General features: G+C 42.4%; 2 protein-coding genes across 2 annotated transcripts; both read right to left on the reverse strand.

Annotated features, from left to right (window-relative positions):
- Nucleotides 1-792: 792 nt before the first annotated feature.
- gap43 (growth associated protein 43) lies at nucleotides 793-10,715 on the reverse strand. The gene is made up of 3 exons (XM_038973447.1): nucleotides 10,512-10,715; nucleotides 4,380-5,025; nucleotides 793-1,627 (listed from the first exon to the last, which is right to left on the reverse strand). Exons 1-3 carry the CDS (start codon nucleotides 10,539-10,541, stop codon nucleotides 1,548-1,550), a joined length of 756 nt encoding a protein of 251 aa, XP_038829375.1. The 5' UTR covers nucleotides 10,542-10,715; the 3' UTR covers nucleotides 793-1,547.
- Nucleotides 10,716-12,825: 2,110 nt separating this feature from the next.
- Nucleotides 12,826-19,435, reverse strand: LOC120028877 (myelin protein zero-like protein 3). The gene is made up of 6 exons (XM_038974126.1): nucleotides 19,205-19,435; nucleotides 17,262-17,428; nucleotides 15,138-15,351; nucleotides 14,410-14,566; nucleotides 13,960-14,029; nucleotides 12,826-13,802 (listed from the first exon to the last, which is right to left on the reverse strand). The coding sequence occupies exons 1-6, from the start codon at nucleotides 19,272-19,274 to the stop codon at nucleotides 13,722-13,724; spliced, it is 759 nt and encodes a 252-aa protein (XP_038830054.1). The 5' UTR covers nucleotides 19,275-19,435; the 3' UTR covers nucleotides 12,826-13,721.
- Nucleotides 19,436-25,846: the final 6,411 nt, after the last annotated feature.

Here is a 25,846-nt window from a genome sequence, read left to right on the forward strand (position 1 = left end):
CATGCACCAGTCCATCCTTCATGAGAAATCCATCTGGTGATTATGAAACACTAGCTGATCCTCCAACACAGACCTGACCAGCTGGAAGTGTTTGTGTCAAATACTGGGAGGATGGAAGAATGGGTGTATCTATAACCTATCTAGTAAAAAAAAGAATGGAGCTTACCACTAGTATGTTTTTACTATCAAGCCAATTGGGCTTGATTCAACCCATAGTGCTGAAAATCTGTGTTGTAGCTTGATTGACATTTAAAGGCAATGTTCCTGCATTAGCGAGGACTGCATTCCCTGTGAGCGCTCCATATGTCGGCTCAATCGGAAATTGCCTTTAAATTTCAGCTATAGCGCTGAAACTCTGCAATAAGGATATAATCGAGACCCAAAAGTATAGCATTTGTTACTAATAAGCTAATTGCTGGGTAATGTTTCATACCAGAGATTCGATTCAATATATAGTACTTTAGAGCTGCCATACAGCGTAATAGAAATTTAAAGCCAGTGTTCCCGAGTTAGCGGACTGCTTTCACAGTAAACACTGCATTGGTCGACTCAATCGGAAATGACCTAGAAATTTAAATCGCACTATAGTGCTGTACTTCAGCAATACAGATTGAATCGAGACCCAAGCCCAAAGCTGCAGGTGCTATTACACTCCACTAGATGTCTCTAGATCTCATTAATAATACTACTATTATACTCTATTTCAGGGGTTATGTGAAAGTGGCTTATCATTAGCCTTCATTAGCAAATGTTTTGTTTGGCAGGTGAAATATATTCCACAACTTATGATGGTAATTGGCACATTGCTTTATTTTGAAAACAGACATTGAAACCATTATTTAATTTTTTAATTTTTTCACAATTTAACTCCTCAGATTCAAACTGGACATTGCACTCACTGGAACATAGGAAAAGTTTTTTAGTTTTGTTTGTTTGATTTTCTTTTTAACATCAGTGCAAGAGTAATTCCAATTTATATCAAACTGTCATAACAACACCAAGGACATCAAAAAGAAGCCACATTTTTTTTGCATTGTGACTGCGAAAAGTTCCTCTTAGTGGAAGAGTTCCCATGCAAGTTGTTAGATGGTTCATGCTAATCATGTAATTTGGAAGGGGGATTTTAGTTGTGGGGCCAACAACATTTATGTCATAGTATTCATCGTTTTCTGTAAAGTCCTCAAAATCGCCTCAGACCTGTTAGTTGTATAAATGAGGAAGGGGAAGTACCGACTACTCAAAGAACGTAAACCAAGCTTGATCAACAGAATATGAAAATGTCCTGTCCAGCTTTGTAGGGTTTTGAAACTCAGTTCAAAACGTGGATACGTCCAACCATCGATTCAATCATGTAAGATACGGAACATACCCAAATCATAGCACTTATAGCTTGAACCAAAAAACGCATGTTGGAAACTCCCCCAACATATGAAAATCATCGCCACACAAAAAATGACAAACAAATAAAAATGGACTGTCTTCACATTCAGAAGGAGAAGAGTCACCCTTTAAATTCATTTGTAATCATAGTAATTTTTTTCTCTATGTTAAACTTTCTCTTCGCCCTCCTTGGACTCCTGGTCTGCCTCTGCTGGGGCCTCAGCTGGTTGGGATTCTTCGGCAGCATCTGAAAGAAGGAAGAGGGAGAGGGGGGGAGAGAGTGAGAGAGAGAGAGAGAGAGAGAGAGAGAGAGAGAGAGAGAGAGAGAGAGAGAGAGAGAGAGAGAGAGAGAAAGAGAGAATTTTTTTTGAATTTTGTGTGAGAAAATATTATTGATCAGTAGGTAATGTAAGCGGTGAGTTGGAGACCTGTTTATTCTCAGTGGACTGTGTGAAATACAGTAATAAAAAGGCTACAGAGACCCCGCTCTACAGCGACCCATTATAAAGAGCTCTGTATATGCTTGTGGCTGTCAAATTGTTATACTTCACTTATTACTTAACATACTTACAAAAATACTTATTTTGCTGTTCCTTCCTCTCAGAACCTGCTAGGTGGGATTCCCAAGTCCAAAACTAAATCTAAAGAAATCCACTCATTTTTTAGTACAGCTGGCCAATATCTATGATTCCCTGTGAGACTTAAGCATAGATCCAGATCAGATTTTTTTTTACCCTTCAGAAATACTTGTAATAGGCATCTGATTATGAAAATAATCTGTTTTTGGAATTTGAAGTTTGTCGAAATCTTGGGGGGAAACATTGCGAAAGTGCAACATTGGGCTTCAATGGAAGCAAAAACGTGTTGTAAGAAAACTGAAATTATATGAAAATCACATCAAAATGGATCCAAAACATTTACATGTGATGGAAAATATTGTTTAATGGTATATACATTTGAAATTAAGTCCTATTTTGTTTGAAATAGGAAATTGATTGACTTGACCAATTCAAATTCTTGTATTTAACTATCAAAAACAGGATCAACTATTTTGGGGGTTTTCTATGTACAGTATGGATAACATATTTGGTTGTCGTTTCTGGGTAAATTGAGAGAGATTACTTATCTTACTTCTTTATCATAAAATGAATGGTCATCAATGGCAGTATTCTTTTAATATATATATATTCTTTTGATGTGTAGAAGGGACATCAAAGTTACTCCTGAAGTATTTGGTTGTCCTTATTATTTGCAGATAGATCTTGGAAGGGAAACAGTGTTTTGGCAACTCTTCAAGCCTAATGTTGCATTTTTGCAGCACAAATTACATCTAGCTCAGAATGTTTTTTTCTATATATATTTTTTATACATAATCACTACATCTTAGAGAATACAGGAAATATATTAAGTCATGTACTTGCATGGATGGCTACAACATACTGCTTGTGTAGGTGACCAGTGTGGTCTCAGACGAGTGGACAGTTTATAATGTTTCAGAGGCTACTGATAGCCACAATAATCATACCAACACACAAAAAATACTACTAAGAGATGCACTGTGTTGTGTTTGGCATAATTGTTTTGTTTAGGACCTGTATAAGATGCAATTTAGGAATTTTATTTTGTTGCAACATTGGGTCTCACAGGTTTAAGATTTATTTTCAATATGAGTATTTTCACTATGAGTTGTAATGACCTTTAGAAGTTTTTTCCAATCAAAGCTATTGTCCTCATTTCATGGAGGTAGTGATGTCATCCTGACTGCATTGACTTTAATCATCAGCATGACATCATCTTCGTTGGTCATCCTCTGGGAATCAGAGATGGAGCTGGACTTGTGTATGTGACTCATGATAGATGACTCACACAGCACTTAGTATTCTACGGGCACTCAATGGGCAGGTTTCAGGTAAGGCAGTGGTAACCATGCAATCACTGTGAAAATATAGACATTTCAACCCATCCTAGAAGATGAGCTAATGTATTATTTATCCCAATTTCTCTCTCTGGGGATCAATAAAGTTGATTCAGTCATTCATTAAAGTCTCCATCAATAATATTTCTGTGAAAGGTCTTGTTTCATTGTGTATAGAGCCTGAATATACCGGACAGATAATATAAACACCTTCACTGCTACATATTGAATACTAAAATATTTAGTTTTTCTCATTATTGTTGAGCACCCCTCCTTTCCTTTGTTTTTGCTGAAGCACAAAGGACCACCTGAACTCCACTAAAATATTGAATTTCATTTGCACTATATCCTTTACATTGGTCTTTATGACCTACATTTGTCTAGTGCTTCATATGATGGTTAGCCATTCAGGTCTTGCTTGTTTTCACGGTCTGCTGGTTTCAGTCTTAATTGACCAGTTTAAGTAAATTATCATTCACCAGTTTAAGTAATTTATCATTCGGTAAGTCTAAAAACCATGGCCAGATATTCCAGGTCTACACCAGTACATGTAACTATGACAACCTGCGGACAGTGTAGCCTCTATGACCTAGTTTCTCCCAGTCCTGTCTAAGATTGTGTCCCAAATGGCAGCATGTACCCTATAAAGTGCACTACTTTTGACCGGGGCCCATAGGGCTCCAGTCAAAAGCAGTGCACTACGTAGGGAATAGGGTGCCATTCAGGACTCAGACATTGATCCTCCTGTAGAGGATTCTGCACATATTCCATTAGGTAGGCTACATCATACAGTCTGGGAGTTCCTGGACTGGAACAAGTTAACCTACTGAGCCTTTCCCTTGTTCTGTCATACTGTTTAGTCTAAGCTAATATAACCAATCAAAGATAATGTAAAGAGATTATGAGTAACATCTTGACATGATGTCATTTTGTACATTTGGCTCACGGACAATTGTATTATTAATAATAAATGTATTATTCAAGCTATTGTGTAGACTATTTGGTTTGTGTTGTATTTGTAGCCTATTTCTAAGCTCATCTACGTGGATGGGCATCTCAGAGGCTGGGTTACAATAAGGCCTACCTTTTTTGTCTTGTGTTTGGTGAGGCTCCTCCTTATCAGCCATCTCACTGACAGTAGCAGCAGGCACGTCGGCTTGTTTGGACTCCTCCTGGACAGCACCACCCTCCACGCTCTTTTCAGCACAATCAGTGGAGGGGATTTGGGCAGAAACCGGAGCTTCACTGCTGTCCACCTCTTTGGGCTTCTCCTTGGTGTTGCTGGGCTCTGCCTTGGCTTCCTCTTTGGGAGGCTCTGAAGGTGCCGCCGCTGCAGTGGGAGAGGCTGCTGCTGCCACAGGCGAGGTGGCTGCGGCTACGGGAGAGGTGGCGACAGGGGCAGGAGAGTTTGCTGGCTTTTCTGAGATGGGGCTTTTGGCTTGGCTCGTCTCCTCCTCTTTAACATCAGTGGGGTCTTTTTCCTCGGCAGCCTGCTCAGTCGCAGGGGGGGCGTCTTCCTTCTTCTCCTCCTCTCCGTCTGCCGTCTCCTTCGCCGCCTCCTCTGGGACAGCTGGGCTGGCCTCCTCATCCTCCTCTCCATCTTTCATTTTTTTCCGGAGTATGTGTCCACGAAAGCTGGCCTGGATTTTGGTGGCCGCCTTGTGGGCTTTGTCCTCTGGTTTCTTCTCATCCTGCTTGATTTCCTGGTCAGCCTCTTCATTCTTCTCAACCTTGGGAAAGAGACAGGATGTCAAGAAGTGATGAGCATATCACTTCTTGACAATTGACATTTTGTGTCTGCCCTAAAATGAAGCAGTATTATTGTTATCTAACTAACAAGAATTTCAATTGCCTCTTCAAAGAACCAAACAGGTACCCTTCCGGTGACCTACTAAACTCTTAGAAAGCTGTTGCATCCCATCCTTATGGCTGAATGCGAAAGGTCTCCAATGAAGTGATATCAGAGGCCCATACTCAATAGGCCTGCCAAATAGTGAGTGACAGTAACTATTGTATAGCCCTTCTCTATCAACGTCCAACCATTAGCTCCTCTTATCGTGGCAGATGAACAAATAGCATTCCACCGTGGTGAACGCCATTGGATGTCATTCACATACAATCCCAATGGTTCTGAATAAGAACACTTCCAAAAGGCATCTCCAACAACACATCCCACCAACATACCCACCACCCACAATAGACACTAGGTTATATGTAGAATTAAGGGAAATTAAGGTAGAATAAAGGTGGATTGTTCAAGGCAGAAGAAGGTAGAGTCCGAGCAGGCGGTGAGAGTGGGATGTAGATCTGAGCGGGGTTGTTCAGGTTTGGGTTGGAAGAAGTTGGTGGTTATGACTGGAGCAGAGTTTAGGAACAGATGAGGAATAGGAGTGGGATAGGTGTTGAAGCCTGTACAGAGCGCCAAGATGTTACCTTTGATACAGTATCTGGATCCATAGTTGGAGTGGTCCATCAAATAGAGGGCTGTGTTATGATTCTTATAAATCTAATGAAAAAGAAATGAAGTGAAAATAAGGAAAAAGGAACAATGATGTTGAAATTGACAAAGGAAAAAAATGATCATCACATTCAAAATGAATAAATAAATAAACAGATCGTATTGATTTGAATTATGCATTTATCTCACTCAGACAAATTATGTTAATCTGAAAATAATAGAGTGAACTAATGTAACGCAAACATAACAGGCAGTGTGGCCTAAACCAAATCAAAGAGACTGGGATTCTAAATCCATGATGTAGCGTTACATGCTTTGTCTGTCACGATGTTACCTAATGTGATGTTTTCACGAGGAGTTCTTGCTTCTTGTTACAAATACATTTTTGGTCTCGTTGCATAATAAACCAAAAAGTGCTGCATGTGGATCAGTTATGTTTTGATGATTCATCTCATTTCCAATTAGTATTTGTTTTGCTATGTTTTTAGATACTGACATCAGTTACTATCATTATGTTGAATGCCACTTGAAATATCATAGTCATAATAACATCAATTATGTTATTATGACTATGATATTCAAAATGGCGTACATCGTTGTTTAATTACTAGATTCCTGGAGGCTGAGTTGTGGATCCATCTTTGGTTGCTACCTCGTCAAGATGCACCGCCATCCTCCCGTGAACGATCAAACGTTACCTTGACAACCAGAGTGCTACATTTAACTCATCTGCTGTTTTTGGCCAGTGGTTCCGAACCAGGAGTACTAGTACCCGTGGGGGTACTTGGCCTATCCACTGGGGGTACTTGAGAAGACTCATGAGACCATAGGACTACTGGTAAAATGCACATGAGGGGTGATACAGTAACCCGAAAAAGGTTGAAAACTACTGGTTTAGGCTATGAAAGACTATATGTCACCATGATTGACATTGCACCTGACCCCTTGGGAAAACAGCCAATAGGAAACTATAAATCAGGTTACTAATCAGGGTAGCAGGGAGGGGCTCGCGGTTCCACCGGTCAGGGTGTTTGTTCAGGGTCTCTCTCTGTGTGTGTGTGTGTGTGTGTGTGTGTGTGTGTGTGTGTGTGTGTGTGTGTGTGTGTGTGTGTGTGTGTGTGTGTGTGTGTGTGTGTGGCACGTTTAGGGGGCACGTTTAGGAGGAGAAGATGTTTTAATCACCTGCTCCCAATAAATATATTACGTTTTTAAAGCCATGAAACTGTATTATTTTTGAATAATTGAATGAACTGAAGTGCTTGTATAGCTAATGGAGTAGTGAGATGTGATAGACTGTTAGTGTCTGGCACACCCTCACAGCCGTAATGGTACATTTAATATAATGATCTCATAGGTGCTCACAATTGCCAAATTTTGGTCTAAGCACTTACTCAAACAGAATGACTTACTGGAGTTGTGAGTCACCATAAGAATGACTTATGGAGATTGAGAAGGGCAGCAGGTAGCCTAGCGGTTAAGAGCGTTGGGCCAGTAACCAAAAGGTAGCTGGTTTGAATCCCTGAGCTGACTAGGTGAACTATCTGCCGATGTGCCCTTGAACAAGGCACTTGACCCAAATTGCTTCTGGAAAAGAGCATCTACCAAAAATGTTTTTAGGGTCCCATGTGGCTCAGTTGGCGCTTGCAACCCCAGGGTTGTAGGTTCAATTCCCACAGGGAACCAGTGTGAAAAATGTATGCACTCACTACTGTAAGTCGCTCTGGAAAAGGGCATCTAATAAACTGTAATTGTAAACTGTTTTGGGAATATGAGAGATGACATAATTTTGATATTAATGGGAAGATACTGTATTTTACTGTCCATTTGGGGATTTTAAATGAGTTTATGTTTGTTCAGTTGGGTAAATGTGTTGAGACCACCTATACTTTTTTGAATAAGAGCATAGATCTCATTTCATTGATTTTACAACAATTTTACCACAATCAATTGTAGCCTATTTACAGTATATTGTCCATTCAACCCACAAAACAGTAAAGTCTACCTGCCATGTTATAAGGTTGCTTCCCAAACCCGTGATTCAGACAAGTAATATGAATGGTAGGATGTCCAAGGCGATATATTTGCATGTTTATGTCCGTTGTTAACCAATGTACCTACAGAAATGTAGAACATCCTTTTGAGAGACATATCAAAATTATATAATCTGACTTCAGGAAATGTCTTCCAACCAGATGTCTGGGGAGACAAGCCTATATCCCTTTTAAACCTCAATCATTGAAGATCTAAAAATAATTGATGTTAAAAGGCATTGATATGTCAATTGAAACCCAGACTCCTGAGACAGCTTCAGACAACCGTATTTAAACAACAGTCTGATTCCATTATGTCACTCAGTGCGTGATCTTTCCATTCATAAAATGAGCATATCTCAAAACGGTCTCCCAGGAACACTAGTTGCATTTGCCCTTTTAGATAGCTGATTGCCTGTATATGATACACCACCAATACAAGTCAGGCTACAGTATCTGAAAGACAAATGTGTACATCTCGCGCCCCAGCCACTGTCCTTGGGTCGGCAACCCCGTGTGAACCACACCCCACGGTGGGTTTATGGATGGATCTTTCAAACGGTAGCCAGCCACCATCCCCCCACGTCAGACCGCTGTCTCAGTTTGGAAACCATTAGAGACTTTGCCACAGGAGGGGAATGAGACCGCTGCTTGCACAAACGCACAGTCGGTATGTGTCCTCTTTTTGTTCTTATTCACTCGAGCAGATGCTCCCTAGCTCCCCCACATCGAGGAACGCAGAGTGCTGACGCAAGGACAGAAGTATGTTGACATGCAAATGAGGTAGGCTTATATTGCTCTTATCTCAGTAAACCAACACTAACATCTGTATGTGTGTTTCAATTGAACCAGTCGATGTACTAAAAAGATAGCTTGGCTCTTACACACCAACACTGAAACCAGACAGGGACAGGGTCAAAAAAAAAAGTCTGCCAAGAAATATATTGTCTGTCGCAGTATGTCGAGTAAATGTATATCCTTCAATAAATCCCAGCATGATATATGTCTGGTTTTCTAGTGGATGGGGATGAGAAACACTACAGAGGAGGCAGGCAGGCAGACAGGCAGGGTTGCAGTCTGCAGCTGAATCGCCCCCATTCTCCCTGAGCTGCTACTACCCACTCACACAGCACCACACCCTTTCATCCAGCTGTCTCCTCTCCTCTCACTCCTCCTGCAGGAGAGGGGGGGGGGGGGGGGGGTTCAGGTGGAGGAGAATACATTCACCTATCCGCACAGCCCCATGCCTCTCCGACGCACGCCTTATTCCCAGGACGGTGAATTGATGAGTCTTGTACATGTTTTCGATGGCCCCAAGAGTGATGTTTGCAACCAGATAATACTCAATCATAATAGCCACCCTCATTTAATTAAATTAGTCTGCTCTCTCTCCCTTGAACAAAGGCTACACAATCACGGCTGCTCTGACAGTGAGGGCTGGTGGCGCCCGTTGAAAAAGCCGGTTGAGAGCAATCTCTCTTGTTGCACCATTTATATGCTTTCTGTTCATCTGTCTAAATCCCAGAGACTTCATTCATTCATTATCCAGTGCTCAAAAGCAGAAAGCAGAGAATGGGCTGGATGCTGCATGGGAGGCGGTTTTCCCTGTGGCGAGCGTAGTGTACGATTCAGATAGCAGCATTGTGTGGAGATAGGGCTTAATGCAGTATTAAAGCTGTGTGAGAGAGAGCGCGAGAGAGAGCGAAAGAGGGATGCCTCACCCACTTCAGTGCAATGTGCAGCCTGGCTGAGCTAAAATGACTCATACATGCTGACATTTAAGCAGCAATCAGGTGTTGATGGAATCCAGTGCTTTAAGAAGCCGATAAAATCCCGACCACTCTAGATAGCTTCTGCAGATGGATAGCTCTGTGCTAATGAAAAATACCTTCTGAGAGCTACTTACATCAAGGTACTATCTCATACTGTACACCTCCTAGACTCACCCGTAGATTCACAACACCTTCCTTTTCTGAGAAAGGAGCTCTCTCGTATGTATTCATCAGTTTTTTTTCTCTCACAACTATGCACCCATAAACATGTGTAGACCTAATTGACACTATACACTTTTAACCCCAGAACCGTGCTAATCCCTTTAAGTTCCTCATTTATACCCTGGAGACACCGTGGCCAGAGGAGTTGAGTCTTAGTCAGTGGATCCTTACCCCACCCTTTTTCCTCAGCAAACATGCCTCTCTATCCTCCTGTTTCTTAGAGATAACACCAAAATAGGATTTTTTTTTAGCGTCAATTAGTGCATCAACTAAAAGCAGCCTTAAGGTAATAAGACACTATTGTGCTCAATGGAGGTGGTATCCTCAGTCTTCATGTATCCCCTGATTACAGTACAAAGCAGTCAAGGCAATCACAGAAGGCAGCAAACAGGTGCATCAAGTGTCTATCAATACGTGTTTCAGTGTTTAAAGTAGTGGATCGATAATAGTATAAAAGAGCACAGCCTCATGTTACAGGCTCATCTTACTGCTATTACAGTATGAGGTCTGGCAGCATTGTGGCTACACTCATTCAAACATAATTACATTAACAAGGCGTGTCCGTTTTGCATCCGAGACATCACTGAAGTCCCAGTGAGCCAAGAAGACAAAAGAATTAGACAAGCATATCCTCAGATCAGTTACGGAAGTAATTAGTCCAAAAGTTGAACAATTTAGCCACATTTTTGAAAATGACAGCTATGAATGAGAGAATCTGTAAGGAAAGCAGTTACCGGTTTTGTTCTTCTTATGCAGCACAGCATACTTGTAATATCCTTTCTCTTTTCCCTTCTTTCTTTCCTTTTTGCCTTACACTTCTCTCTCACTCCCTCGCTCTCGCGCTCTTGCACACGCTCACTGGCTGTACCAACAGCTGAGTCGCCTAATGCTTTTACTCATCACAATTTGCACACACACTCACTGTCTGCCTGCTCGCGCCTCTCTCTGACTTGCTGGCTAACAATGACTACAAGCTCACCCTTTAAAACCCCTCCTTCCCTTCCCCTCCCTCTGTTCACGCCGACACCCCCTCCTTCTCTCTCTGTGATGAACCTATCCCCCTCTTCTCCCTCCCTCTCCCTCTCTCCTCCACAGGCGACCAGCATGCAGCCTTGCACTGGCGAGAGCTACAACCCCACCCTATACACATCTCCTAGTGTGAATGACTGAATACATCCAATCTGTCAACAGACAATTCCCATTCTTCTGCTTTTCTCTCTTTTTTAAATTCCCTCCATACACTGGGGCGGTGGCCCTGTTAAATAGCTTTTATATTAAAGAGGGTATTTTCCTGCTAAAATCCCACTCAGTCAGTGTTGTTGGTAAAGATCAATAAATAAGCCAAGCTCCAGCCTAAATGACCTATACCAATTCCCTGTTCTGGCAGAGACACCGGCATGTTGCTGCCAATGAGAATGTGTGAAACAGAGTGATAATGCTTACACACGTCAATTTCTCTTCAGTGCTCTGTTCACATGGAAACACTACAAGCTCTCACAGTGCCGTGGCCATGGAGGAGAGGAGGAAGGCCGGGTGTGGCAGCAGCCAGGCTCCATTCCCTCCTCTCTGCCCAAATTTGCGCAGAATCTTCTGTGATGACCAGGCACAACGCATGCTGTGGTGAGAGCCCCCACCCCCTCTTTGACCAAAGAGAGGGGGGGAGAGGGAGGGGGGCAGATTCCAGACACACGAAGACAGGATCCAAGGGGCTCTGCTCTGTCTTCACATGTGCTGCAGGATTATGCCACATCTCCTCCTCACAGAGAAATCGTTACAATATTCTACTGAGACATCCATCCACCGTGGCCTGCATGCCAGCCAGCCAGCCACTCAAATCTATTATTATGGACTGTGTCAATCAATCATTCAAACGTATGTATAAAGCTCTTTTTACATCAGCTGATGTCACAAAGTGCTTATACAGAAACCCAGCCTAAAACCCCAAACAGCAAGCAATGCAAATGTAGAAGCACTGTGGCTTTGAAAAACTCCCTAAAAAGCCAGGAACCCAGGAAGAAACCTAGAGAGGAACCCGGCTCTGAGGGGTGGCCAGTCCTCTTCTGGCTGTGCCAGGTGGAGATTATAAGAGTACATGGCCATTAAGGCCAGACTGTTCTTCAAGATGTTCAAACTGTAATACGGTTACGCTCAATAGTATAAACCAGTGATCCTTCTAGATTTATATGAATCACTGAATAGAACACAAATGTGTTGCCATGGTAGTTCAAACAGGGTAGAAATAACAATTATTTCACCTTATTGTAAATCATTTAGGATGAAACGACAAAATCAATTGGACTGAGGAATGAATCTGACAAGCTATTTATTTTATAATTCAATTTAAATATTCTAAACTAGTCTCATGACTAATTTATTGGACTGCTCTAGGTTTTTATACTGAACAAAAATATAAATGCAACATGCAACAATGTCAATTGAAATAAATTCATCAAGCCCTAATCAATGGATTTCACATGACTGAGAATACAAATATGCATCTGTTGGTCACAGATTCCTTAAAAGAAAATTGACCTCACAATGAGCCTCAGGATCTCATCACGGTACTTTTGTGCATTCAAATCTCCATCGATAAAATGCAATTGTGTTCGTTGACATCAGCAAACCACTCGCCCACAGGACCCATTACACGTGGTCTGCGGTTGTGAGGCCGGTTGGACGTACTGCCAAGTTCTCTAAAACGACGTTGAAGGTCGTGGTAGATAAATGAACATTCAATTCTCTGGCAACAGCTCTGGTGGACATTCCTGCAATCAGTATGCCAATTGCACGCTCCCTCAAAACTTGAGACATCTGTAGCATTGTATTGTGGGATAAAACTGCACATTTTAGAGTGGCCTTTTACTGTCCGCAGCACAAGATGCACCTGGGTAATGATCATGCTGTTCAATCAGCTTCTTGATATGCCACACCTGTCAGGTGGATGGATTATCTTGGCAAAGGAGAAATGTTCACTAATAGGGATATAAACAAATTTGTGCACAAAAGTTGTGAGAAATAAGGTTTTTGTGCGTATGGAACATTTCTGGGACTGTTTATTTCAACTCATTAAACATGGGACCAACACTTTACATGTTGCGTTTATATTTTACTTCAGTGTAGTTCACACCAGCAACATGGATGGGGATTTCAAACAGCATGGGTGCCCGTTTAAGTCAGATAAGGTTTAAAGACCGACACTATTGAAAATGTACTGTAGTTCAACTTACATGGTAAATGGACAAACCATTTTACCAACGGACAAGAACATTTATGTATTGTATTAAGCATCATTTTATATCATTTGCACATACATGCATTCAACAACATTCACTACACTGTACATCCAAATTCCAACATGTAAATCAAATCCTGTAAATTCATTCAACATCTAAATCAGAGGTCATAATTGGTCCACTCCTGAATGTAGTTATACCAACGGGTACAAATGTAACACAAACTCTGAAATATATGTTTAAAATAATATTAATTGGACTCAATGAAGCAGATGTAGCCACAGGCAAAGACTGTCTACAATTCTAGCAATAGATTCCATAAGGACCGATAGTTCAACAAAAACTCTCATAATAGCTGTACAAAAACAATGATTCTAAATTACAAAATTGATAAAGCAGACAATAACTTAGTAATATACGCATCTCCTTCATAATAGGAAAATCTATCCAGAAATGTTTAGAGTATAGTGCAAAACGTATGTGTGTGTCCGTGTGTCAGGCACCCGATCCATGTCTATCCCACCAGTAGAATCAGCTGTTGACAAGCCATGAAAGAAGGGAGGAGTGGGAGTGGGTGTGGATACTGATGTGTGAGACAGAACTAAGTCCAGGAATCTTGGCGTTTTTAACAAACAATGTAAGCGAGAATTCTGGCCAACCCCTCCCATTGGCAAGGCAGAGCACCTTACAGAGCACTGCCACCAGGGGTCTCTAGCACTGAGACTCAGCCATGATCTCTCCCTGAGCCAGAGGCCTCTCTTTGTGGATGTAGTAATCCTCATAGTCGGAATCCTAGGGACAGGAAGTGGGGTAACAGATGAATATTTCATGGACGTCTCATATTGTCAGACGTAGACTACATGTAAAATTTAAGAGTATGAAATTGATCGGGCGAGACATGTGCCCCTAAGTAATTCATGAGAAAAAAAAATAAAAAATAGGGCCATACCAGCAAATATAGATCGCAGCATGTCATGTTTTTCTCCTTGCGGTTGATCTGCTTGAAGCCAGGCTCATCTCTGTCAAAAAGATGATAGAGTTCAAATTGGTCAAATCACAAAACGGTCAGCATTAGCAATTTGCTATATTGGCAAAAGTCAGTTTTTCAATGAATATTTCCTTGATTCCTCGCATCCTCTCTGCTCAGCTCCTTCACAATCTTATTGAAGGAGAAGGTCCACTGCCCCTCCCCTTGGACCCTCTTCTCCAATGCATTTTGAGATGGAGGAGAGAAGACGCAAGGAATCAAGGAAAGATTCATTGAGAAAAAGCAATAATGTCCATTCAGCAAGTCAGGGTTGGGGGCTCCGTTCACCAGAAACCATATCACTTCTTTAAAACCATATGTCTAGGATGTCCTGAAGAACTGGTGCACTGATTGAGGAGTAAATCCACTCACTCGGGTGTGACCTCAATAGGGGAGTGGTAGCCCTGGGCCTGGCTCTTGTCCCTCGGAGGGCAGCACATGCGACCCAGCAGAACCAGCGTGATGATGGCAGAAGGAAGCAGGATGAAGGCTAGAAGCACCGCCACGTCCGAGAAACGAACCGTGGGCACTGTGGAGAGGAGAGGGTTCATCATAACCACATACACACTCAGTGTCAGCGCAGAGTGGAGACGCTAACGATTTTATGATCTCTTTAGGTACGAGATCCGCCTCGTTACCTATGACCGCAGCACAGCCGTGCTAAAAAGGTTGTTTAGCACGCCCTCTCGCATACAACTGCTTTAATAAACCTGTAAAAGCTTCTTAAAGAGGGATGGTTTAAGCTTTGTGGAAAATATGACTCAATCCATAGCACATACGTACCTAAATCTACTGTAGAAGTCTTTAAAAAGGCACCAATAAATATGCGCCCAACCATACCAGTATTGAACACGAGGTAGTAGGTTTTACTGCCCCCAGTGCCACAATTCCCATAAAGCCATGTTCTACACGTCATCATTCCCAAGGTCAATAGTGTGAACCCACAATCACCTTTACTAACAAATCCTAAACTTCTGCCTCTCAATTAAGGGCCAAATCCTGACTTGAGATGCACATTTTCTTACTGGAAAATGTGCTCAAACGTCCCATTGACATCAATGCATTGCCCTAAACATACATTTTTTAAGTAATTGCCTCACCTTTGGGCGTCACGGTGAGGACGGTCTGTGAGGTGGGGGATCCGTGAACGTCAGGGGGGTTCCTGACTGAGCAGGTGTAGGTGCCGTTGTCGCTGAGGGAGGCGTTGAGGAGCTGGATGGAGGCGTCGCCCCGGGCCGGGCTGCCCAGCCACTTCACGCGCCCGTTAAACTGGCCGTCCTGAGGAGGGAACGCCAGAGAGGAGAAGTGGAAGAACTGGGGAACAAAGAGAAGAGGAGAGATTGTGACGGCTCTGGGCAGGACAGTGTTTCTTAGTGTTACTTAGACCTTAGCAACTACAGAGCCACTTTACAAGACACAGACAACAGAAACACTGCATCAATCACATAACCATCACTGTGTTTTCGAAAAGTAGGGGGGGTGTAGAATAAAGTTGGAATAAAGTTGAAGCTAAAATAGGGTTTGACTCATCAGACAGTAATACACAGACAAATAGACAATAAGAAGTGTCAAATAGACACATTGAAGAAAACAAACTACACATAGGGAATAAACAGCACAGGAAAATATACACGAAGACAAACACACGGCAGGCCTGTTAACAATCAATGGTGCTCAACAGTTATATTGTTTTATAGCTCTGTATGGGCTGGGCTCTCCAGGAGGCACTTCAGTTCAGACAGCCATAGAGCTGAGAGGGCTGATACAGACAGCATACTAAATCTAATCACTGCACTCAGTCAACCAGACAGGTTACACCTAGCCACATGGAGATTATACACAGCCAAGTGCCTCTGAAACATTCAGAGCCGGACCCAGATTAAAGCTTGTCCTGGACTAAAACTCACTTTCAATGGAAATTCTCCATTGAGAATGATTTTCAAGCCTGGAATAATCTGGGTCCGGGAAACCGGCACTCAGGGTGCAATGTTAGGGCCTGTGGTTAAAAGCTTTGTGGTTACCGTAACAAATAAAAACCTGATGGATCATGGGCAATTGCATTTAAATGAATATTGAATTGATTTGATCATGTCTTATACAAGACATTGATTGACTGGAGTTGTTCATTCAGTGTCATTCAGAGGAACTGAATCACAAGTCCTCCATCGCTGTCCGTTGCTAGAGCTGCCTTTTCAGTCCTGGAAATGAATTCTCATCAAGATATTGATAATTATGCAGGGAGACTGAAGCACACCACCAATTCATAGTTCTCAAGCCTTGGCTGGTAAATTATATTTCTGATAGAGTTTTTTTCAAATGCTTATTCACAGTGCCTTTTGATATACGATTGTGGCAATAAAAGTGTCCGAATCCACTAATGAAATTGGATGGAAACAAATGTGCCATGAGAGACAAATTCACTCTCTAGCTCTGTTGTGTTGGCTAGCTCTATGGGGAATGCGGCGAAATGTTCTAAACATTTCACTCTCCGTCTATAGTTGCACAGAACAAACTTGTTTCAAGTAAATAAAGAAATGAAACCAAGGATCTTGTTGGATTCCCGGTATACTCTGGTATCGACCAACCCAGCTACGCTTATACAGCCAAGCCGACACACCCCTAGTATAAAGAGTTTGTGTCAGTGACATAAGAACCCACTCTATCTGCAAACACTGACACAGCAGTAGGCCTGACTACTACATCTTAATGACTAAACCAACAGCTTCTATCACCCCATCAAGGGAGCCACAGCACATTAGCTATCACTTAGCGCTGAGAGCTCCTATAGGATATGATATCCCAACAACTACATAGCGTATACGTTATCGGCCCCTCCAAATGGAATTAAAAATGTACGCGGTCAGCCGCTCTGAGTATGGAGAAGGAAATTGGATCTAGGGGAACTTTGGTGTCAGAGCTCTGACTCGCAACTTCCAGCTCGAGGCATACATTTAACATACATTTACCACATCACCAATATGTGGAAGAGTGATCCTGATTCCTGCCCCTAACTGCCTGGGGTTTCTGAGTCATATTCCCAGGGGTTAAGGGTTTCAGAGAAATAGAATTACTAGAACGGACGGCACAATTAAAGTCAACGTATCGGCAGCCATATTGAGTGTACCCATGCCAGGACATAAAAGCACAATAATTCTTCATTCAATGTGTGCTTTATTAACAAATCAACTCAATATACTGATTCATTTTCTATGGTGCGCACTTACTGCCTGCGGAGGGCCTCCGGTCTGGGGCCTGTAGGACCAGTCCACTGACATACGGCTGGTGGCTCGGCTGGTAGAGGTGAAGGTGCAAGTTAGGGTGACGGCGTCGCCCTTCACAGAATGGACCTCTGCAGGGGAGCTCACTGTCATGGCTGACACAGGGCACAGCACTGAGAGAGACAGCAGGGCAGGGAGGTGGTCAGATGAGGAAGATAGATTAAGGAGGAGGAAGGGCAGACGATTGCACAGAATTTTAAGTGAAATCCAGTTGGGAACAAAATACATTGTAGAAGTCAAAAGATTAATAATTTCGGAGCGAGGTAGTTCACATAAACCAAACACAAATAAACAGAATAAAGCTAAAGTTCTCATTTGACAATTGTGTATAATGTCAAAGGTCAAAGGTAACCCCAAAGGCCCACATTGTTGACCCAGTATTAACCCAGTATCCAGATGGCAACATCAAACCTTCTGTACACTGCCTGACATTAATTGAAAAAACACAATCTAAAGCATTTTCCATGGGAAACATTGTTTTCTTGGCACCATCTGACAACAAGACTACTAGAAGACTAGTTGTAGCAGTAATAGTGTCCTAGTAATAGTGATTCTTTACCAATTCCTGGATTGGCAGGCAAACAACAACAGCTGTTGATCTTTCCATCAACTTTCAGCAAACATGGCAATAACGACACAGCCTACAGTAGTAGTCGTATTCCTTGTGATGAGAGTTGCCAATGCAGACATTGTGCAATGCAAAAAAAATACAAAACATTTACATAATGTGTGTTATATTTCAAAACAGGCCCACCCCCATAGATTCAATATTGTATTTTCCATGTGAACTCCAACCCACACAGGAAAATGCAAACGTATCATTTAACATACAGCATACTGTAGGTCTGTACGTGGTTCAGAGATTCAGATTTCAACAGTACATTATAATTATTCTACCTTGGACAAGTGAAGGACACATTCAAAGGAATGTTAAAAAAAGAAGGGAAAAAATAACTCTCTCTAAGGACAAAGAGACAGTCCAAGTACTGTGAACTACAAATATTTGAGTGATCTAAAATACACCGTACAGAGCAGAATCAGAGGGTTAATAGGGTATGCAGATATCCTGCTCTATTTCAAAACACCTTGGAGTAAAGTGGACCGAGAATGAACAAGCTAATCTCATAACCAAGGTAGCAATCATGTTGAAAAAAGTATTTCAAGCTGAAGAGCAGTAGATGCTTGATAGCGGTTGACATTCTAATTGTTGATGAGAAAGTTGGCAACCCTTTGAGCCAGTTGCATGTATCCCCATACGTCTCAAACATATAGGAAATGACTCCTCCTACTGTCGAACCAGTAGTTATATAAATCTGTTCAATGTCAGTAGACCTCACCCAAGAGTCATATTCTCAGTTCTAGATAATGGCTGCTTGGAATTGGACGCAGGGTACTTTAAACTCAATAACAAAACGCGAGTGACGTTGAAAACAAGGGAAAAAGACGAAGCAATTCAAAGCCATGAGTCTTATGAATTTCACATGACAGGCTACTGCATTCCTGTTGTAAGGAACCTAGCCTCAGGCGCAATTTGGTTTGTTGTGAACATGCAGTATAATTATTTGTGGCTATTCACAAATGGATAAATAGTAGCCTATTGAAAATGTTGTAGGGTTGTATAAATACATAGTAATATATCATGTTAACTATGAAGGCAAACATGTGACTTATTATAATAATTCTAACAATAATTCATAAGGAATTGGTTTGTAAGCTTTTTTTAAAAGTAGGCCTAGACAATTATACAAGGTACAAAATCAGGATTCTATAAAAACACCCACAATCCAAATGCTTGTGTTTCATATGTAAAGTAAAGGTAGTCTAGTGTCGCAAATTCGTTGATCTGTGACATTGAAAACGAGCTTGACAAATGAGAGGGTTGTACTCACCAAAACAAACCATTAAATACAGCAACACGACAATGTTCAAACGTATAATCCTGTGTTGATGCCAAACCATTTTAGTAGAATGATGTAAGGCTTTAGAAAAAGTTCGAATAAATTGTCAAGTCTAGTCAAATTTTGCGTTTCGGATACTCGTCGTCCATTTTTTTGTGTGACTCAGTTTCTCCGCTGTGCCTGCCCAGTGTGCACTACCTGACAAACAGGTGTTTCAGGAAGTATTGCTGACACTCCTCGCCCTGACCAAAGAGGGGAAAGGAAGCGAGTCACCCCACACGCAGTTTCTTCCGACGGTTATTTTCTGGTTAAGTGGAAGTCAATAAACTACGTAGACCAGGCATTACTGTCTATGGGAGACACACCTAGTTAAGTAGAACAAAACTGACCATTTTTTTCAATGGTAAACGGCCTGAGTGAAGTATCTTTATTTATTAACCATCGTTGGCCTGGCATCACATATTCCTGGTGCGTATTTTACATTCAATAAAACTAAATCAAATAAAATGTTATTAGTATCATGTGCCGAATACAGCAGGTGTACAGTGAAATGCTTACTTACGAGCCCCTAACCAACAATGCAGTTAATATGGATAAGAATAAGAAATAAAAGTAATTAAAGAGGAGCAGTAAAATAACAGTAGCGAGACCATATACAGGGGGGTACCGGTACAGAGTCAATGTGCGAGAGCACCGGTTAGTTGAGGTAATATGTAGGTAGCAGCAGTGGTGTAAAAGAGGGGGGCAAATAGTCTGGGTAGCCATTTGATTAGGTGTTCAGGAGTCTTATGGCTTGGGGGTAGAACTGTTTAGAAGCCTCTTGGACCTAGACTTGGCGCTCCGGTACCACTTGCCGTGCGGTAGCAGAGAGAACAGTCTATGACAAGGGTGGCTGGAGTCTTTGACAATTTTTAGGGCCTTCCTCTGACACCGCCTGGTATAGAGGTCCTGGATGGCAGGAAGCTTGGCCCCAGTGATGTACTGGGCCGTTCGCACTACCCTCTGTAGTGCCTTGCGGTCAGAGGCTGAGCAGTTGCCATTACAAGCAGTGATGCAACGTCAAGATGCTCTCGATGGTGCAGCTGTAGAACCTTTTGAGGATCTGAGGACCCATGCCAAATCTTTTCAGTCTCCTAAGAGGGAATAGGTTTTGTAGTGCCCTCTTCACAACTGTCTTGGTGTGCTTGGACCATGTTAGTTTGTTGGTGATATGGACACCAAGGAACTTGAAGCTCTCAACCTGCTCCACTGCAGCCCCGTCAATGAGAATGGGGGCGTGCTCGGTGCTCTTTTTCCTGTAGTCCACAATCATCTCCTTTGTCTTGATCACGTTGAGGGAGAGGTTGTTGTCCTGGCACCACACGGCCAGGTCTCTGACCTCCTCCCTATAACCTGTCTCGTTGTTGTCGGTGATCAGGCTGTTGTGTTGTCGGCAAACTTAATGATGGTGTTGGAGTTGTGCCTGGCAATGCAGTCATGAGTGAACAGGGAGTACAGGAGGGGACTGAGCACACACCCCTGAGGGGCCCCTGTGTTGAGGATCAGCGTGGAGGATGTGTTGTTACCTACCCTTAACACCTGGGGGCGGCCAGTCAGGAAGTCCAGGATCCAGTTGCAGAGGGAGGTGTTTAGTCCCAGGGTCCTTAGCTTATTGATGAGCTTTGAGGGCACTATGGTGTTGAACGCTGTGCTGTAGTCAATGAATAGCATTCTCACATAGGTGTTCCTTTTGTCCAGGTGGGAAAGGGCAGTGTGGGGTGCAATAGAGATTGCATCATCTGTGGATCTGTTGGAGCGCTATGGAAATTGGAGTGGGTCTAGGGTTTCTGGGATAATGGTGTTGATGTGAGCCATGACCAGCCTTTCAAAGCACTTCATGGCTACAGACGTGAGTGCTACGGACCAATAGTCATTTAGGCAGGTTACCTTCTAGGGCACAGGCATTATGGTGGTCTGATTAAACATGTTGTATTACAGACTCGGACAGGGAGAGTTTGAAAATGTCAGTGAAGACACTTGCCAGTTGGTCAGAGCATGCTCGCAGTACACGTCCTTGTAATCCGTCTGGCCCTCCGGCCTGGCGAATGTTGACCTGTTTAATGGTCTTACTCACATCGGCTGCGGAGAGCGTGATTACAGTCTTCATGGAACACCTGGTGCTCTCATGCATGTTTCAGTGTTATTTGCCTCGAAACAAGCATAGAAGTAGTTTAGCTCATCTGGTAGGCTCGTGTCACTGGACAGCTCTCGGCTGTGCTTCCCTTTGTAGTCTGTAATGGTTTGCAAGCCCTGCTACATCCGACGAGCGTCAGAGCCGGTGTAGTACGATTCGATCTTAGTCCTGTATTGATGCTTTGCCTGTTTGATGGTTCGTCGAGTACTGCACTTCTGTAGTACTGCCAAGAATGAGGATGAGCATCTTGAGCTGGCAAAATAATAATCTCATCATCTTTTGCACTTACCTGAGTAGGCCTTCATGATTTTTACATTGGCAATATGCTTGTCGTTATGTCTTTTTAGTAGCAACATCACCCCTTTGAAAGCATTGGATATGACAATTAAATGTTTTCACTCCTAAACCTTTTTCAATGCCACTCATCACCTTATGTGACCTTGTGTGTCTAATCCTCCTCTCTTATCAGCCTTCTCTGTAAACTTCTGGCTACCCTGTGGGAGCGGCCAGCTATTCCTAGAGTACAATACCCCTGTCCCAGAGCCCTAGTCTTTAACTTTGTAATTATCCTTAATGGGTGAGACATTTATTTATTTGTCCAGCACTACCACAGTTTACCCCTGTGTACGCCTACGTTAGAGAGCCCTTTGAAGTTATGTCTTCATTTAATTCTGATACCATTACATCTGTAGTGAACAACTATCAATCCCAGGGGCATGCACTTCCTACACCGACAAGAGAATTACATCCCATAATCAGATTTCTACATGGACAGAATTTCAAGGATGTCCTTTTAGTTGCAAACGTGAAGGATTCTGGGTATTACCTGTGTGTTTCCAACAGTGCTGCTTTGTGTTTGTGTAATGTGTATTCTTAGAGAGGCCTCTGTTTGGTACAGTAGTGTGCATTTCAGTTCTACCTTCCCAGTGAGAATGAATGGACCCTCACTTCTCACTGTCTCCATGGGGGCACGGTCAACAGAGGGCTGATTCTTCAGATGTCAACATGTGGGAAACTAATAAAAGGGGTTTAGCTACAAGGTCCAACAAACAGACTGTGCCTCTGATTATCCAGGTGTATGTAGATGTGCAGTGCTGTGATGTAAAGTACCATGGCCCTCCTCTCATCTTTTGGTAAAGGATATTATCTCTTCATGTGTACAGAAATCTGAGAGTTATACTTACAAACATGAGTGTAGCTGTCAAAATTGTCAAAGCAATGGATGGCAGACTCAAAAATCATCTGTACAGAAATCATACTGTGGACAATACACCCAGGAACATAACATTAAGAACACCTTCATAATATTGAGTTGCACTCCCCCCCATCCCCTTTGCCCTCAGAACAGCCTCAATTCGTCGGAGCATGGACTCTACAAGGTGTCGAAAGCGTTCCACAGGGATGCTGGCCCAAGTTGACTCCAATGCTTCCCACAGTTGTGTCAAATTGGCTGGATGTCCATTGGGTGGTGGACCATTCTTCATACACATTTATTTTTTTATTTTTTTTATTTCACCTTTATTTAACCAGGTAGGCTAGTTGAGAACAAGTTCTCATTTGCAACTGCGACCTGGCCAAGATAAAGCATAGCAATTCGACACATACAACAACACAGAGTTACACATGGAATAAACAAAACATACAGTAGAAAAATAAGTCTATATACAATGTGAGCAAATGAGGTGAGATAAGGGAGGTAAAGGCAAAAAAAGGCCATGGTTGCGAGGTAAATAAAATATAGCAAGTAAAACACTGGAATGGTAGATTTGCAGTGGAAGAATGTGCAAAGTAGAAATAGAAATAATGGGATGCAAATGAGCTAAATAAATAAATAAATACAGTAGGGGAAGAGGTAGTTGTTTGGGCTAAATTATAGATGGGCTATGTACATATGGGAAACTGTTGAGCGTGAAAAACCCAGCAGCGCTGCAGTTTTTGACACAATCAAACCAGTGCGCCTATTACCATACCCCGTTCAAACGCACTTAAATCTTTTGCCTTGCCCATTTACCCTATGAATTGGCAGACATACACAATCCATGTCTCAATTGTCTCAAGGCTTAAAAATCCGTCTTTAACCGGTCTCCTCCCCTTCATCTACACTGATTAAAGTGGATTTAACAAGTGACATCAATAAGGGATCATAGCTTTCACCTGGTCAGTCTATGTCATGTCTAATGTTTTGTACACTCATTGTATTGTTGCTGTCACGAATATCACCGAAGGGGCTCCCCTTCCTGTCCGGGTGGCGCTCGGAGGTCGTCGTCACCGGTCTACTAGCTGCCACCGATCCCTTTTTCCCTTTTCGTTTGGTTTTGTCTAATAGTTTTCACCTGTTCCTTGTTGGGGTTTTGGGGTGGTTGTTATTTAAGTTCGATTAGCCGGCTTGTGTTTGTGCGGGCTTGTTTCTGTATTGTGAGAGGTGTTCTTTATTTATATGGGTTTTCCGCTGTCCGGTTTGATACCAGAGTGTACTTAGGTGGAGTGTATTACGCCTATGTTCGGCGTTACCTTTTGTACCTTTTTTGGTTGGACATTAAGGCGTGTTTTTCCCCGTATCCTCTGCTCTCTGCGCCTGACTCCACACCCATTCACTCTTTGAGCGTTACAGTTGCCTCTCCCCTTGACTATTTTCCTCATTATTACTCATTATTTTACTTCTCAGCATAACGTAGATAGATTGCACAGTCTTGCAAGGGGACGCTGTAAGTCGTCAGTCAAGTCTTCAGCCTTCAAGTCACATTCCCATGGTGACGCGTGTATTGTTGCTGCTGTTGCTACATGCCCAGACCAGCCCATTTGTGAGGACCTGGGGCTGGGACAAAGTGCACCAATAGGGTGATGTTTTTACAAAATGCTGAGGTTTACCTCCTAGTCACTGTCTGTGCCTGGTACAACCCATAATTGGGTGTGGAATGAGATGATGAGAGGATGACTGTTTGTTTGTCTGTCCAGCTTTCAGCTACAAGGGAAAGGCTTAGGCCTACCAACATTCCTTTCATTTATTTTAACCAAGCCGTGTTATGCTTGTCATCTCTTGTGTAGTTCAGTAGGTGTGAAGGAGGAATAAAGGACTCAGGACACAGACAGATCTTAATCCCAAATCTAGGTTTACATTCTTATACACTTCAACAGAAATATTGACCAAAATCCCATTAAGTTTAACAGCTACCATAAAGTTAGACTTATCTTGTATTTATGTAATTACATAGTAACTGATATGACAGCCAAAAGCTTATCTAGTTTCTATGTTTATCTGCGCAATAAAATGTTTGACATATCAAAGTAGTTACTCGGTTATTACAAGACAAAGACAAGTAGTGTTACCCAAACAATGTATTGGTTGAGATAACCAATATATTGGTTACAATAACAATGTATTGTTTGACATAATAATAATCGTTGTAACAGAAAATTGCAGTAATCATACCATGACATTGAATCAATCCATCATAATCATTGAATAGTCTTTTGACCCAAGTTCAAACCAAATGTTATTTGTCACTGTCACGCCCTGGCTATAGAGAGGTTGTTTATTCTCTATTTTGGTTAGGCCAGGGTGTGACTAGGGTGGGCAGTCTATGTTCTTTTTTCTATGTTGTTGGTTTTCTATGTGTTTGGCCTGGTGTGGTTCCCAATCAGAGGCAGCTGTCTATCGTTGTCTCTGATTGGGAGCCATACTTAGGTAGCCTGTTTTCCCATTTTGTGTTGTGGGTGATTCATTTCTGTTTAGTGTGTGTTGCACCTGACGGAGCTGTTTCGGTTGTCACTTTGTTGTTTTTGCTTTTTAGTGTTCAGTTTCTATTAAACATGACGAACACTTACCACGCTGCATTTTGGTCTTCACCTTCTTCCGACGACAGTCGTGACAGTCACATGTGCCTAATACAACAGGTGTAGACCTTACTGTGAAATGCTTACTTACACGCCCTTAACCAACAATGCAGTTAAGAAAATAGTTAAGAAAATACTTACTAAATAAACTAAAGTTTAAAAAATTATAATAATATCAATAATGAGGCTATATACTGGGGGTACCGGTACCGAGTCAATGTGTGTGGGTACAGGTTAGTCGAGGTAAGTACATGTAGGTAAGGGTAAAGTGACTATGCATAGATAATAAACAGCGAGTAGCAGCAGTGTAAAAACAAATATTCTGGGTGGCCATTTGATTAATTGTTCAGCAGTCTTATGGCTTGGGGAAGCTGTTTATGAACCTTTTGGACCTAGACTTGGCACTCCGGTACCGCTTGCCATGCGGTAGCAGAGAGAACAGTCTATGACTTAGGTGACTGGAGTCTCTGACACTGCCTAGTATATAGGTCCTGGATGGCAGGAAGCTTGGCCCCAGTGATGTACTGGGCCGTACACACTACCCTCTGTAGCGCCTTAAGGTCAGATGCCGAGCAGTTGCCATACCAGGCGGTGATGCAACCGGTCAGGATGCTCTCGATGGTGCA

The sequence above is a fragment of the Salvelinus namaycush genome, chromosome 34, assembly GCF_016432855.1.
Source record: "Salvelinus namaycush isolate Seneca chromosome 34, SaNama_1.0, whole genome shotgun sequence".
NCBI lineage: Eukaryota > Metazoa > Chordata > Actinopteri > Salmoniformes > Salmonidae > Salvelinus > Salvelinus namaycush.